This window comes from Ascidia mentula, chromosome 5 (genome assembly GCF_947561715.1).
Source record: "Ascidia mentula chromosome 5, kaAscMent1.1, whole genome shotgun sequence".
NCBI lineage: Eukaryota > Metazoa > Chordata > Ascidiacea > Phlebobranchia > Ascidiidae > Ascidia > Ascidia mentula.
The window spans coordinates 14,312,887-14,329,909 of NC_138570.1; the positions used below are offsets into that span (position 1 = coordinate 14,312,887).

General features: G+C 36.2%; 1 protein-coding gene across 1 annotated transcript; it reads left to right on the forward strand.

Annotated features, from left to right (window-relative positions):
* Positions 1–879: 879 nt before the first annotated feature.
* On the forward strand, positions 880–3,859 carry LOC145902989 (uncharacterized). The gene is made up of 6 exons (XM_082991079.1): positions 880–1,290; positions 1,487–1,978; positions 2,089–2,175; positions 2,236–2,266; positions 2,377–2,469; positions 2,526–3,859. Exons 1-6 carry the CDS (start codon positions 880–882, stop codon positions 3,422–3,424), a joined length of 2,013 nt encoding a protein of 670 aa, XP_082847205.1. The 3' UTR covers positions 3,425–3,859.
* Positions 3,860–17,023: the final 13,164 nt, after the last annotated feature.

Below are 17,023 nucleotides of genomic sequence, written 5' to 3' on the forward strand. Positions count from 1 at the left end.
CAAGGTAAAAAGCCATAATTTATAGACTCGTAGTAAGTGATAAAAGTTTGACACAAACAAAGGGGCCATGATAATTAGTTTACATAAAAGTAGAGTAAAAATACATTTTATGAAGTTTACAAGTAAATAGCAACAAATAACAAGGTTAAAACATGAACACGATTTTTCCACTACTCTAACATGATCAAGCACATTATGTACAATAAAATGTTGAATAGATCCGCACTAATGTGTAGGTTTTAATTCTCCCTTTAACTTAACTTGTAGTCGTTTATCATACTTGTACTATGTTGATTTATAATAATAAATGATTGTACAAAGAAACGTAAGTAAGTAAGTAAGAATTATTGCCAAATCTGGATTTGACGGGAAACGTCAATAAGTAAAGTGATCAATCAAGGCACAAACTCACTGCAAGCTCCAAAAAGACGCAAACGCAGAGCCGAAATAAAAACAGACTTGGCAGGAAATACGTCAATTAGCAAAGCTATTAAAACGACTATGATTTATAAACACAGATAAAAGGTTCTGATGTATAGACAGGGCCGAATTAAACAGCCTTGACAGGAAGTACGTCAATATGCAAGGTAATAAGCTATAATTTATAGACTCATAGCAAGTAATAAATTTTTGACACAAACGTAGAGCCTTTGATATGGCTTATCATTGAATTTAAATATAGTAACAAAGATTTGTTGAGGAAGAGCGAGGATTGGAGCAGTCACTATTGATACAGGAAAGCGTTGGCTTTGTTTCTAATTTACGAAAAGGCTACGTTTGGTGGTGGTTAGAATCGCTACAGCGTAACGACAAACATTATTGTTCGTTTAGAAACAATAGTCGCTCATTATATCCAAATATTCTTACCTAGAGATAATCATGGCTCTCAAAGAGATATCTGTACACTTAATAAACGTCAAGATTGAGTTGAAACAGTGTTCAACTGAGAATGATGAAAAAAGTAAATCACCATCAGAAGAAGAATTTGAGATCACAAAGGTTTTTCCGTGTCTTCTTCAGTCATTTGAGGAGTTCTATCCACATTCGAGTTGTTATGTTGTGGAACATGATCGCACAACTGTTGTTGTGGAAATCATCGACACAAAAGCCTTGGATCTTTCTCCCATCTTCGCTGATGTAAAACAAACTGAAGAAAACATCAACAAACTTATCACTGAACAAGGATGTGACATAGATTTCGTATCTGTTAAGCTGGAAAAGTTCTTCAATGATTTTTCAATGTCACTGGAGGAGTATTACAACAGAAGCAAAACAACATCAAACAAAAAGGTATAAGATGATACCCAACCCAAAAACTGAATAAATCAAACCAATGCGCGCTTTGACTTTCGAAAAACCTTTTGAAAAACTTAAACTTTCCGCGCAAATCACGTCCATAGATTATAATAGAAATAACTTCTTACCTTTTCATCAATGTGTCAAAAAAACTAACTTAAAATTTAAAGCAAAAACCTTTGTGTCGCAGGATTCGAGAGTGCTGACCAGTGTTTACCAAAATGAAGCAAAGTATGAAACCACAGAAGGAACCACATCTACATTTTTTAAAAAAAAAGGCAATGGCAAGTGTGAAATTAAAGCTACAGGAACAGCTGCAAGTTTCTTAGGATTCGGGGAAGGCGTCAGCACCGTTGTTACAGCAGGAGCTGATATCATCAAAGCCATTCCTGCATCCGTATTGACAGCGTTGAAAGATGTTTTTTGGAATTTAAAATCCGTAATAACCGGAGTAACGAGCGGAAGTTTGGTTCTTGAATTGTTTAGTGAAGATGAGGAATCAAGTCAAAATGCAATAAGAGCTCTATTTAGTGGCCAAATTAAAAATGAAGTTAATTTGGCATTGCGAGACCATTTTGACACATCTGTAAATTTTAACTTCACGTTGCTTTCGTTCGAATATACTGTGCTGGAAAAATTAACATGGGAAGATCTTCTTGATAAATCTGAAAAGCTGCTAAAGGTAAACAAAAAAATATATTCCGATAACGCTACCTGTACAATATATGCAAACCAGTACATACACAGATCATCGGTTTAAAAAAAGCGTTCAAAAACTTTGTCGTTTTGCAGATCACTAACAAATACAAAGCGGAGGCTCTTCTCTCAAAACCCAACAAAGCGGGTTCTTTAAAGGAAAAAAGTGATTTAGAACTGGACGTAAGTATATGTGGTCGTTTTGTAAACTTATAGAAATTGAATTTGTTTCTGTGGTTCCAGAGGCTTCCTGTTCAACAACACAAGCGCAAAGGTATGAATTGCAAGCAAATCCCGTTTCCAATAATAGTTGCTAGTCCCAGTAACAATGACAACTTTGAATGGGTATAGTCTTGTCGTAATGATGCATTTTATCCAATGCAGGGAGCTACGAAACAACAGAAGGGCGACAGGCTAAGTCAATGAAAACAAGCAATCCCAATATCCAAGATCTGGAAAAGTTATTTTCTGAATCAGGTATGGTAGTCTACTTCAGCCTATTTAGATAATATCTAATGAGCATTTCCTTGCAGATTTTTTACATAACACCGATGTTAAAGACAATGATCTTTTCGAAGCACTAGAGGAAAGATATGCAATAGGCAGGGATTTAAGGGACGGAAAGTTCTTGCTTAAATACTACTCCGTCCTACTTAAAACAAGACGATACTCAGAAGCTGGAATAATAGCTGCAGAACTATTACACTTTTTTAGGGAAAATCTGCAACATGTTTCAACACAGGATGTGACGCATCTGGCCAACAGTAAATTTCACCAGGAATGTTTCTATGAAGCTATTCTATTCCATTACATATCCGTACAACTGGAAAATTCCACAGCTGATGACGTTGAACGTTCGATGACTGCGATCAAAGACATCGTGAAAAGAATGATTCGTGAAAATGAGCATCTAAACAACTTCATCACAAGGTTCGTAGTCCAACTCATGGAAAAAAGCATCGAGGAGTTTGGTAAAAAGATATACGATGATCCTATCACAAAAACCCTGCGAGTTACGTCAGGAAAAATAATTTTGGCGAACATCCAGGCGACCTTGAAGGGCATGGAAGAAAAAGACACGCTGGAGGGAGCTATTGAGTATGTGACTGAGAAATTGGGAAAGAAAGCTGAAGACTACGTTGTTTTTGGAGAATGCCACGAATTACTTGCCGAAATGTACATCCACAAAGGAAAGGCATACCACAAGGAAATCGACAATCACTTGAACAAAGCAAAAGAAATCTACAACAAAGCAACAGATTTCTCGAGTGATGAGGACAAAAGTCATAGACTTCAAAAAATTTCTCTGCTGACTAAATTTCCTCCCGCAGACATGCATCGTGAATTCACTTTGGGGAGTAAAACTGACCTAAGGAGAATGCTTAAAGGCGGAGTTATTGGTTTTGACCTCTACGACAAAGACACATATTAATGCAGTTTTGTGCTTGTAAAGAAATGAAATGTGCATAAAATATGTGTAAATGAATTTCATATGATTGCATCATATAATGAATCTAAAAATTTAATTGAACACATTATTTGTAATTACAATTTGACTTTAGCTCCATGTGTATTAGCATTCAAGTTTCGGTGATTTGTAGCTAGCAGTGCTGTTAGGCAATGAATTGCGTCATCCAATTCATATGGTCAAATAACTGTGTGTTATTGCGTGGGAGGCGCTAGACTATGTTGGAAATGTCCTGGGAATAGACAATAATATCCTGTTCTAGACGTTGACTATGTCCAAAGTGATTTCCTGTTTTCTGAAACGCACCTTACATATTGTCTATTCATAAGAAATCACATCTGTAGTTTTGTTATCGTATGCTTTTTCGCATCAGTAGTTTTCCTCTGTACGCATTTGTCTTCCCAAAATGTAATTGTGTTTAGTAATCCTGTTCAAACCGTTTGTTAATGTAAATTTTTGTTAGTTTGAACGCTGTGTGCGCTGTAGCGAATTAACATAATCATAGTAGTTGTAAATAAATGTGGTATCACAAACTAAGTTGCAACAACAATACTTTTTTCAATGGAAATGCTATCAAAGTTCTATGAAAGGAAGTTAGCTTATTGTCTGGCGAATCCAACAAGTCAGTAAAATACGAACACACAGCGATTGCTTTTACAACCAACAAGCGAATTGCTCTTTTCGCGTTAGTGAAGATATATTTCGTATGAATGAACGACCACATGAATTAACCACCATTGCTGTAATTGCATGAAACTTTTAACAATTGCACCAAACTTACTTGACATTGTGTCTTGGGTGTAATTAGATCAGGTCGTTGTGAAAAAGAGTTTATGTGAGCGTCAAGGATATGGGCAGTGGTGTGGTGGTGTAAAGGTGATTTCGTCAATATTTTTCGTAAACATTGGCTTGATTGTCCCAAGAATGATTCGTATGCTTGCAAACTTTATAAATATCAAAATTAAGTTTAAAACAATAGTAGGAAGGTGCATTTTACATTTTTGGGTCGATTGCAATTGCGCCCAATTGATTGAAGTTAAACAAACATCAACACCTTGTGTCTGGTTATACAAACGAATTGTTACGTTTGGTGGCGCTTCAGCCACAGACCGCTGCAAATATACAAGCGGGCGATTGACAAAAGCGGTCGAACTCCTAACCTATAATTCAACAGGTAAGCCTAGTCAGGACTCCTGGCCAGGTGCCTTTGGTTCGAATCCCGATGTGGTAAAATATTGCATCTATATAATATTTATAAACCAAATGGAAAACCTAAACGGGATTTGTGCCCAGTATGACATTAATTAACTCGGCACAAAGATTTAAATCCAACTACAAATATACTTTCATATTTACAACCTTCTTTACGCAACAACTGAAAACGTTTCATCAATCAACCGTGTGGTGGAACAAACTAACTTTAGATTTGAAGCAAAAACCTATGTGTCACAGGATTCGTCAGTGTTGCCCAGTGTTTATCAACATATAGTGAAGTGTGAAACCAAAACCGTTTTGAAATATTTTTTTCAAAAACATATAACATGTTTTATTGTGACGAGTATTTGCATTACTGAAGTATACGATACGTATTATATTACTAATAACGCACTTATGCATTCAAAACACTGCTCAGCGACTTAGAGAATTTGTTACTGATAGAAAAACATCATTTATTGTGTCTCATTTGCTACAATTTAAACAGGGCTGCTCTTCTGGCATAAATTACGTAAATAACGTGGCAAAAAATAGCAAATTACACTTCAAGAAAACACCAATTTTTACTAAATTTTGAGTAATTTTGCCATACCATCAATATGGTATAATCATTATTAAAACCTCAAAGTTAATGATTAGTCTAAACTACAACATTTCAAGGTTGCAACATGATGACAATGTCGATTTTGCATGAAACAAATTACCCCCACAAACAGAAAAACAATCATGGTGGACCCACAGCAACCAAGTTGCAATGCCCGCAGCTGTTAAAGCCGTGACCGCGGCCACTCCAATTGCAGCAATGCTTTTAGCTTTGTTATTTCTTTTGCGACACTCTTTGGAAAGTAAAGCAATTTTCTGATCAAATTTTGTCGACGTTATAGCTTATATTATGCTGTCTTTCCTTCTCTCTAGGACTTGTTTAAATTCGAATTTCTTTTTTCGACATGACTTTTCCAAACTGAACCATATCTAAAAACAATGACCTGTTTTAATCACGCAAGCGTATTGACATATTTTTAATAGCATTTGCGGGAGCCTATTAAATTATCAGTGGGTTAATCACTACAAATTACTGCAAGGCAAGTAACCTGTTCTTTCTCAGCCAGTCGTTCCCTTCGTCATAAGCAAAAATTAAACATTGTTGTAACTTTGAGGAAAAAGGTGTACAAAAATTAGCATAAGTGTTTTGCACTATCCAAAGGATTTTACTTTCTGGCTCTTTGTATTTTTTTTTGGAAAAGATTGTAGTATTAACAATTTTATTTTTTATATTCAAAGCTTTTACCATGCTTACTATTGCAAAGAAAACCGAATTTTTCAAACCTGTTTAAACCAGACATCAATTTCCCTACATAGATTTTCAACGTTATCTCGTACATCCTGTTTCTGATTGTTTTCGAAGATCATTCGTTTTGCTTGGTCCCTGGCGTCCGAATGGTCATTGAACTCAATACCGCTATACATGTAAAAGTTACTTCATTGCAGGTTACCATCAAAAGTAACACGTTTGATTCATTATATTTTATCCATTTTATCTACATAGAAAATAACCAATTTCAATATTTTTCTGCTTTGCTGCAGATTTCATATGGAGCTGCTAGTAGGTGCCCTATAGCACGGTCCGACACAAAAAAAAAATTTGAAAACGAAATTTTCGTTTTGAAATTTTGTTTTCAAATTTCCAATTTTTCGCATGGTGTCGCAAGAGGACTATGTAGATATGCGGTACAATTTGCCTTGATTTGGCGATTGATTCTTAGTTCTTAAACGATCTTATCATAGAAATACTGGATAACATCAACTGGCATTACAATCAAACCCAAATTTGCGTGATTTAGCTGTAGGTGTAGCAAATGTTCGTCGGACACTTCGATTTAGGAAATAATAATTCTTGTTAATTGTCGCAATGGTGGACTAAATTAATTGATTTGCAATTTAGCAGACAAATACCACAGTCATGTAGCAGACAATGCCGAAAAACTTCTCTTTATTTTGACGTATAGCGCGTAATAACCTTGTCTTTTACAGGTGATCGCATGTAAGTATTTACTTTTACATACAAGCGAATTGAAATTTAGCAGATATATACTGCAGCCACGTCAAGACGATCATTGAAAAACGTAATACGCTACATGTTTTATGTTTTTCTTGCCACACCAAAAAGCATTCATGAATTTGTTTTAGGAAGTAGCGGGGAATGAGAAAACGCTAGGTAGATGTTCGGTGTTGATTTTATGAAAACTTTTATAATGCACTATCAAAATGCCAAACAATCCTAGGTGAAAACTTTGGCGGAAACACGACGAACTACAATTTCTTTTGTAAACATCAAACGAAATCATAGTTTCCCTTTTGTAAACCAAATTTCAAGTTTGCAAACAAAATTTCCCTTTTGAGAACAAAATTTTGAGTTTGTAAACAAAATTTCACTTCTGTAAACAAAATATTCTATTGTGAATAAAATCAAAAAAAAAATTTCATATCGGAATAGTGTTGTTCAACTGATGGATAGACCCGTAAGAGCACTATCATGAATGTTGCAGGTTTACTACTTCAGTGGATACAAGCTATATCAAATTCGAATCAACTGTTTTAAAGATAATCATCGAATATCTTACACATTTTTGTATGCATAGTGCTGAAATTCGCTGGGCTGTTTCATGTTGATATCCACTATAAGTACTGCAAAGATGAATGCTGTAGCTATCGTACTTTTAGAGTTGATAAGGGTCAAGATGATTAAAACGCGTCAAACCACCGTCATAAAATTTGCGCCCGTTTTAAAGCAAATCATCGAATATCCTACACATTTTTCGATGTACAGTGCTGAAATTCGCTGTAATGTTTAATGTTGGCATCCTCTAAGACTACTGCAAAGATTAATGGTGTGGCTTGAGTAGTTTTGGAGTTAATAAGCGTCAAGCCACTTGAAATTCCGATTAGCGCCTGTTTCAACGATAATCATTCAATATCTAACACATTTTTGTATGCATAGTGCTGAAATTCGCTGGGCTGTTTCATGTTGATATCCACTATAAGTACTGCAAAGATGAATGCTGTAGCTATCGTACTTTTAGAGTTGATAAGGGTCAAGATGTTTAAAACGCGTCAAACCACCGTCATAGAGTTTCCGCCCGTTTTAAGGCAAATAATCGAATATCCTACACATTTTTTGATGTACAGTGCTGAAATTCGCTGTAATGTTTAATGTTGGCATCCTCTAAGACTACTGCAAAGATTAATGTTGTGGCTTAAGTAGTTTTGGAGTTAATAAGCGTCAAGCTACTTGAAATTTTAAATAGCGCCTGTTTCAACGATAATCATTCAATATCTAACACATTTTTGTATGCATAGTGCTGAAATTCGCTGGGCTGTTTCATGTTGATATCCACTATAAGTACTGCAAAGATGACTGCTGTAGCTATCGTACTTTTAGAGTTGATAAGGGTCAAGATGTTTAAAACGCGTCAAACCACCGTCATAGAGTTTGCGCCCGTTTTAAGGCAAATCATCGAATATCCTACACATTTTTCGATGTACAGTGCTGAAATTCGCTGTAATGTTTAATGTTGGCATCCTCTAAGACTACTGCAAAGATTAATGTTGTGGCTTAAGTAATTTTGGAGTTAATAAGCGTCAAGCTACTTGAAATTCTGATTAGCGGCCTGTTTCAACGATAATCATTCAATATCTAACACATTTTTGTATGCATAGTGCTGAAATTCGCTGGGCTGTTTCATGTTGATATCCACTATGAGTTCTGCAAAGATGACTGCTGTAGCTATCGTACTTTTAGAGTTGATAAGGGTCAAGATGTTTAAAACGCGTCAAACCACCGTCATAGAGTTTGCGCCCGTTTTAAGGCAAATAATCGAATATCCTACACATTTTTTGATGTACAGTGCTGAAATTCGCTGTAATGTTTAATGTTGGCATCCTCTAAGACTACTGCAAAGATTAATGTTGTGGCTTAAGTAGTTTTGGAGTTAATAAGCGTCAAGCCACTTGAAATTCTGATTAGCGCCTGTTTCAACGATAATCATTCAATATCTAACACATTTTTGTATGCATAGTGCTGAAATTCGCTGTGCTGGTTCATGTTGGTATCCACTATAAGTACTGCAAAGATGAATTCTGTAGCTATCGTACTTTTAGAGTTGATAAGGGTCAAGATGTTTAAAACGCGTCAAACCACCGTCATAGAGTTTGCGCCCGTTTTAAGGCAAATCATCGAATATCCTACACATTTTTCGATGTACAGTGCTGAAATTCGCTGTAATGTTTAATGTTGGCATCCTCTAAGACTACTGCAAAGATTAATGTTGTGGCTTAAGTAATTTTGGAGTTAATAAGCGTCAAGCTACTTGAAATTCTGATTAGCGGCCTGTTTCAACGATAATCATTCAATATCTAACACATTTTTGTATGCATAGTGCTGAAATTCGCTGGGCTGTTTCATGTTGATATCCACTATGAGTTCTGCAAAGATGACTGCTGTAGCTATCGTACTTTTAGAGTTGATAAGGGTCAAGATGTTTAAAACGCGTCAAACCACCGTCATAGAGTTTGCGCCCGTTTTAAGGCAAATAATCGAATATCCTACACATTTTTTGATGTACAGTGCTGAAATTCGCTGTAATGTTTAATGTTGGCATCCTCTAAGACTACTGCAAAGATTAATGTTGTGGCTTAAGTAGTTTTGGAGTTAATAAGGGTCAAGCTACTTGAAATTCTGATTAGCGCCTGTTTCAACGATAATCATTCAATATCTAACACATTTTTGTATGCATAGTGCTGAAATTCGCTGGGCTGTTTCATGTTGATATCCACTATAAGTACTGCAAAGATGAATGCTGTAGCTATCGTACTTTTAGAGTTGATAAGGGTCAAGATGTTTAAAACGCGTCAAACCACCGTCATAGAGTTTGCGCCCGTTTTAAGGCAAATCATCGAATATCCTACACATTTTTCGATGTACAGTGCTGAAATTCGCTGTAATGTTTAATGTTGGCATCCTCTAAGACTACTGCAAAGATTAATGTTGTGGCTTAAGTAATTTTGGAGTTAATAAGCGTCAAGCTACTTGAAATTCTGATTAGCGGCCTGTTTCAACGATAATCATTCAATATCTAACACATTTTTGTATGCATAGTGCTGAAATTCGCTGGGCTGTTTCATGTTGATATCCACTATAAGTACTGCAAAGATGAATGCTGTAGCTATCGTACTTTTAGAGTTGATAAGGGTCAAGATGTTTAAAACGCGTCAAACCACCGTCATAGAGTTTGCGCCCGTTTTAAGGCAAATCATCGAATATCCTACACATTTTTCGATGTACAGTGCTGAAATTCGCTGTAATGTTTAATGTTGGCATCCTCTAAGACTACTGCAAAGATTAATGTTGTGGCTTAAGTAGTTTTGGAGTTAATAAGCGTCAAGCCACTTGAAATTCTGATTAGCGCCTGTTTCAACGATAATCATTCAATATCTAACACATTTTTGTATGCATAGTGCTGAAATTCGCTGTGCTGGTTCATGTTGGTATCCACTATAAGTACTGCAAAGATGAATTCTGTAGCTATCGTACTTTTAGAGTTGATAAGGGTCAAGATGTTTAAAACGCGTCAAACCACCGTCATAGAGTTTGCGCCCGTTTTAAGGCAAATCATCGAATATCCTACACATTTTTCGATGTACAGTGCTGAAATTCGCTGTAATGTTTAATGTTGGCATCCTCTAAACCTACTGCAAAGATTAATGTTGTGGCTTAAGTAATTTTGGAGTTAATAAGCGTCAAGCTACTTGAAATTCTGATTAGCGGCCTGTTTCAACGATAATCATTCAATATCTAACACATTTTTGTATGCATAGTGCTGAAATTCGCTGGGCTGTTTCATGTTGATATTCACTATGAGTTCTGCAAAGATGACTGCTGTAGCTATCGTACTTTTAGAGTTGATAAGGGTCAAGATGTTTAAAACGCGTCAAACCACCGTCATAGAGTTTGCGCCCGTTTTAAGGCAAATAATCGAATATCCTACACATTTTTTGATGTACAGTGCTGAAATTCGCTGTAATGTTTAATGTTGGCATCCTCTAAGACTACTGCAAAGATTAATGTTGTGGCTTAAGTAGTTTTGGAGTTAATAAGGGTCAAGCTACTTGAAATTCTGATTAGCGCCTGTTTCAACGATAATCATTCAATATCTAACACATTTTTGTATGCATAGTGCTGAAATTCGCTGGGCTGTTTCATGTTGATATCCACTATAAGTACTGCAAAGATGAATGCTGTAGCTATCGTACTTTTAGAGTTGATAAGGGTCAAGATGTTTAAAACGCGTCAAACCACCGTCATAGAGTTTGCGCCCGTTTTAAGGCAAATCATCGAATATCCTACACATTTTTCGATGTACAGTGCTGAAATTCGCTGTAATGTTTAATGTTGGCATCCTCTAAGACTACTGTAAAGATTAATGTTGTGGCTTAAGTAATTTTGGAGTTAATAAGCGTCAAGCTACTTGAAATTCTGATTAGCGCCTGTTTCAACGATAATCATTCAATATCTAACACATTTTTGTATGCATAGTGCTGAAATTCGCTGGGCTGTTTCATGTTGATATCCACTATAAGTACTGCAAAGATGAATGCTGTAGCTATCGTACTTTTAGAGTTGATAAGGGTCAAGATGTTTAAATCGCGTCAAACCACCGTCATAGAGTTTGCGCCCGTTTTAAGGCAAATAATCGAATATCCTACACATTTTTCGATGTACAGTGCTGAAATTCGCTGTAATGTTTAATGTTGGCATCCTCTAATACTACTGCAAAGATTAATGTTGTGGCTTGAGTAGTTTTGGAGTTAATAAGGGTCAAGCTACTCGAAATTCTGATTCGCGCCTGTTTCAACGATAATCATTCAATATCTAACACATTTTTGTATGCATAGTGCTGAAATTCGCTGTGCAGGTTCATGTTGGTATCCACCATAAGTTCTACAAAGATGACTGCTGTAGCTATCGTACTTTTAGAGTTGATAAGGGTCAAGATGTTGAAAACGCGTCAAACCACCGTCATAGAATTTGCGCCCGTTTTAAGGCAAATAATCGAATATCCTACACATTTTTCGATGTACAGTGCTGAAATTCGCTGTAATGTTTAATGTTGGCATCCTCTAATACTACTGTAAAGATTAATGTTGTGGCTTGAGTAGTTTTGGAGTTAATAAGGGTCAAGCTACTTGAAATTCTGATTCGCGCCTGTTTCAACGATAATCATTCAATATCTAACACATTTTTGTATGCATAGTGCTGAAATTCGCTGGGCTGTTTCATGTTGATATCCACTATAAGTACTGCAAAGATGAATGCTGTAGCTATCGTACTTTTAGAGTTGATAAGGGTCAAGATGTTTAAAACGCGTCAAACCACCGTCATAGAGTTTGCGCCCGTTTTAAGGCAAATCATCGAATATCCTACACATTTTTCGATGTACAGAGCTGAAATTCGCTGTAATGTTTAATGTTGGCATCCTCTAAGACTACTGCGAAGATTAATGTTGTGGCTTAAGTAATTTTGGAGTTAATAAGCGTCAAGCTACTTGAAATTCTGATTAGCGGCCTGTTTCAACGATAATCATTCAATATCTAACACATTTTTGTATGCATAGTGCTGAAATTCGCTGGGCTGTTTCATGTTGATATCCACTATGAGTTCTGCAAAGATGACTGCTGTAGCTATCGTACTTTTAGAGTTGATAAGGGTCAAGATGTTTAAAACGCGTCAAACCACCGTCATAGAGTTTGCGCCCGTTTTAAGGCAAATAATCGAATATCCTACACATTTTTTGATGTACAGTGCTGAAATTCGCTGTAATGTTTAATGTTGGCATCCTCTAAGACTACTGCAAAGATTAATGTTGTGGCTTAAGTAGTTTTGGAGTTAATAAGCGTCAAGTCACTTGAAATTCTGATTAGCGCCTGTTTCAACGATAATCATTCAATATCTAACACATTTTTGTATGCATAGTGCTGAAATTCGCTGGGCTGTTTCATGTTGGTATCCACTATAAGTACTGCAAAGATGAATGCTGTAGCTATCGTACTTTTAGAGTTGATAAGGGTCAAGATGTTTAAAACGCGTCAAACCACCGTCATAGAGTTTGCGCCCGTTTTAAGGCAAATAATCGAATATCCTACACATTTTTCGATGTACAGTGCTGAAATTCGCTGTAATGTTTAATGTTGGCATCCTCTAAGACTACTGCAAAGATTAATGTTGTGGCTTAAGTAGTTTTGGAGTTAATAAGCGTCAAGCCACTTGAAATTCTGATTAGCGCCTGTTTCAACGATAATCATTCAATATCTAACACATTTTTGTATGCATAGTGCTGAAATTCGCTGTGCTGTTTCATGTTGATATCCACTATGAGTTCTGCAAAGATGACTGCTGTAGCTATCGTACTTTTAGAGTTGATAAGGGTCAAGATGTTTAAAACGCGTCAAACCACCGTCATAGAGTTTGCGCCCGTTTTAAGGCAAATAATCGAATATCCTACACATTTTTTGATGTACAGTGCTGAAATTCGCTGTAATGTTTAATGTTGGCATCCTCTAAGACTACTGCAAAGATTAATGTTGTGGCTTAAGTAGTTTTGGAGTTAATAAGGGTCAAGCTACTTGAAATTCTGATTAGCGCCTGTTTCAACGATAATCATTCAATATCTAACACATTTTTGTATGCATAGTGCTGAAATTCGCTGGGCTGTTTCATGTTGATATCCACTATAAGTACTGCAAAGATGAATGCTGTAGCTATCGTACTTTTAGAGTTGATAAGGGTCAAGATGTTTAAAACGCGTCAAACCACCGTCATAGAGTTTGCGCCCGTTTTAAGGCAAATCATCGAATATCCTACACATTTTTCGATGTACAGTGCTGAAATTCGCTGTAATGTTTAATGTTGGCATCCTCTAAGACTACTGTAAAGATTAATGTTGTGGCTTAAGTAATTTTGGAGTTAATAAGCGTCAAGCTACTTGAAATTCTGATTAGCGCCTGTTTCAACGATAATCATTCAATATCTAACACATTTTTGTATGCATAGTGCTGAAATTCGCTGGGCTGTTTCATGTTGATATCCACTATAAGTACTGCAAAGATGAATGCTGTAGCTATCGTACTTTTAGAGTTGATAAGGGTCAAGATGTTTAAATCGCGTCAAACCACCGTCATAGAGTTTGCGCCCGTTTTAAGGCAAATAATCGAATATCCTACACATTTTTCGATGTACAGTGCTGAAATTCGCTGTAATGTTTAATGTTGGCATCCTCTAAGACTACTGCAAAGATTAATGTTGTGGCTTGAGTAGTTTTGGAGTTAATAAGCGTCAAGCTACTTGAAATTTTTAATAGCGCCTGTTTCAACGATAATCATTCAATATCTAACACATTTTTGTATGCATAGTGCTGAAATTCGCTGGGCTGTTTCATGTTGATATCCACTATAAGTACTGCAAAGATGAATGCTGTAGCTATCGTACTTTTAGAGTTGATAAGGGTCAAGATGTTTAAATCGCGTCAAACCACCGTCATAGAGTTTGCGCCCGTTTTAAGGCAAATAATCGAATATCCTACACATTTTTCGATGTACAGTGCTGAAATTCGCTGTAATGTTTAATGTTGGCATCCTCTAATACTACTGCAAAGATTAATCTTGTGGCTTAAGTAGTTTTGGAGTTAATAAGGGTCAAGCTACTCGAAATTCTGATTCGCGCCTGTTTCAACGATAATCATTCAATATCTAACACATTTTTGTATGCATAGTGCTGAAATTCGCTGTGCAGGTTCATGTTGGTATCCACCATAAGTTCTACAAAGATGACTGCTGTAGCTATCGTACTTTTAGAGTTGATAAGGGTCAAGATGTTGAAAACGCGTCAAACCACCGTCATAGAATTTGCGCCCGTTTTAAGGCAAATAATCGAATATCCTACACATTTTTCGATGTACAGTGCTGAAATTCGCTGTAATGTTTAATGTTGGCATCCTCTAATACTACTGTAAAGATTAATGTTGTGGCTTGAGTAGTTTTGGAGTTAATAAGGGTCAAGCTACTTGAAATTCTGATTCGCGCCTGTTTCAACGATAATCATTCAATATCTAACACATTTTTGTATTCATAGAGCTGAAATTCGCTGTGCTGGTTCATGTTGGTATCCACTATAAGTACTACAAAGATGACTGCTGTAGCTATCGTACTTTTAGAGTTGATAAGGGTCAAGATGTTGAAAACGCGTCAAACCACCGTCATAGAATTTGCGCCCGTTTTAAGGCAAATAATCGAATATCCTACACATTTTTCGATGTACAGTGCTGAAATTCGCTGTAATGTTTAATGTTGGCATCCTCTAATACTACTGTAAAGATTAATGTTGTGGCTTGAGTAGTTTTGGAGTTAATAAGGGTCAAGCTACTTGAAATTCTGATTAGCGGCCTGTTTCAACGATAATCATTCAATATCTAACACATTTTTGTATTCATAGAGCTGAAATTCGCTGTGCTGGTTCATGTTGGTATCCACTATAAGTACTGCGAAGATGAATGCTGTAGCTATCGTACTTTTAGAGTTGATAAGGGTCAAGATGTTTAAAACGCGTCAAACCACCGAGCTGCACGAGTTATGTCTCTTGGCCAAATCTTGACAATGCATCAAGTGTACGATGGTCGCTTTCGAACTAAAGGCAACGTGAAAAAAAGCAGTAAAATGCTTAAAGGCATAATAATGCCGTATGAGGCAGTCATGTGAGAGAAGCGAACCTTCTGCAAACAATCGCGTGAGATCTCGTGCGGACATAAGAAGCGGTCATTTTAATGAAGTGGTCAAGAAGTGGCCAAGAAGTGGCCAACCACTTATCAATCAAACAGAACAACAGAATATACATCATATTCACAACTGGAAATGTACTCATGTGCTTGACGGATTTGGCGCAGCAACATAAAGCAAAGTGAAAAATCAAGATAAGTTTGGCATTACACTGTCATGATCAAGCAACATGGACAATAAAATGTTGAATAGATCAACATTATTGCGTAGGTTTAACCTCTCGCTGAAATTAAAAATATTATTAATAATTTTCCATTAATTTAACTTTTAGGCGTTTATCATACTTATGCTAGGTTGATTTCGAATAATAAATGATTGTCTAAATAACCGTAAGCAAGTAAGAATTATTGCTAAATCTGGATTTGACGGGAAATACGTCAATAAGTAAAGTGATCAATCAAGGCACAAACCCAGTGCAAGCTCTACAGCACTGACACAAACGTAGAACCGAAATAAAAAAAGACTTGACAGGAAATACGTCAATGAGCAAAGCAATAGAGTAGTCTCTAATTTATGAACACAGTTAACAGGTTCTGATGTATAGATATAACACAGGACAGCCTTGGCAGAAAGTTTGTCAATATGCAAGGTAAAAAGCCATAATTTATAGACTCGTAGTAAGTGATAAAAGTTTGACACAAACAAAGGGGCCATGATAATTAGTTTACATAAAAGTAGAGTAAAAATACATTTTATGAAGTTTACAAGTAAATAGCAACAAATAACAAGGTTAAAACATGAACACGATTTTTCCACTACTCTAACATGATCAAGCACATTATGTACAATAAAATGTTGAATAGATCCGCACTAATGTGTAGGTTTTAATTCTCCCTTTAACTTAACTTGTAGTCGTTTATCATACTTGTACTATGTTGATTTATAATAATAAATGATTGTACAAAGAAACGTAAGTAAGTAAGTAAGAATTATTGCCAAATCTGGATTTGACGGGAAACGTCAATAAGTAAAGTGATCAATCAAGGCACAAACTCACTGCAAGCTCCAAAAAGACGCAAACGCAGAGCCGAAATAAAAACAGACTTGGCAGGAAATACGTCAATTAGCAAAGCTATTAAAACGACTATGATTTATAAACACAGATAAAAGGTTCTGATGTATAGACAGGGCCGAATTAAACAGCCTTGACAGGAAGTACGTCAATATGCAAGGTAATAAGCTATAATTTATAGACTCATAGCAAGTAATAAATTTTTGACACAAACGTAGAGCCTTTGATATGGCTTATCATTGAATTTAAATATAGTAACAAAGATTTGTTGAGGAAGAGCGAGGATTGGAGCAGTCACTATTGATACAGGAAAGCGTTGGCTTTGTTTCTAATTTACGAAAAGGCTACGTTTGGTGGTGGTTAGAATCGCTACAGCGTAACGACAAACATTATTGTTCGTTTAGAAACAATAGTCGCTCATTATATCCAAATATTCTTACCTAGAGATAATC

Bases quoted from the DNA above. Each gene is read 5' to 3' on its own strand.
- LOC145902989 (XM_082991079.1), top strand. From the start codon at position 880: ATGGCTCTCAAAGAGATATCTGTACACTTAATAAACGTCAAGATTGAG. The intron at 1,291-1,486 runs GTATAAGATGAT...TTTGTGTCGCAG, and splicing joins AAACAACATCAAACAAAAAG to GATTCGAGAGTGCTGACCAG. The intron at 2,267-2,376 runs GTATGAATTGCA...TATCCAATGCAG, and splicing joins TCAACAACACAAGCGCAAAG to GGAGCTACGAAACAACAGAA.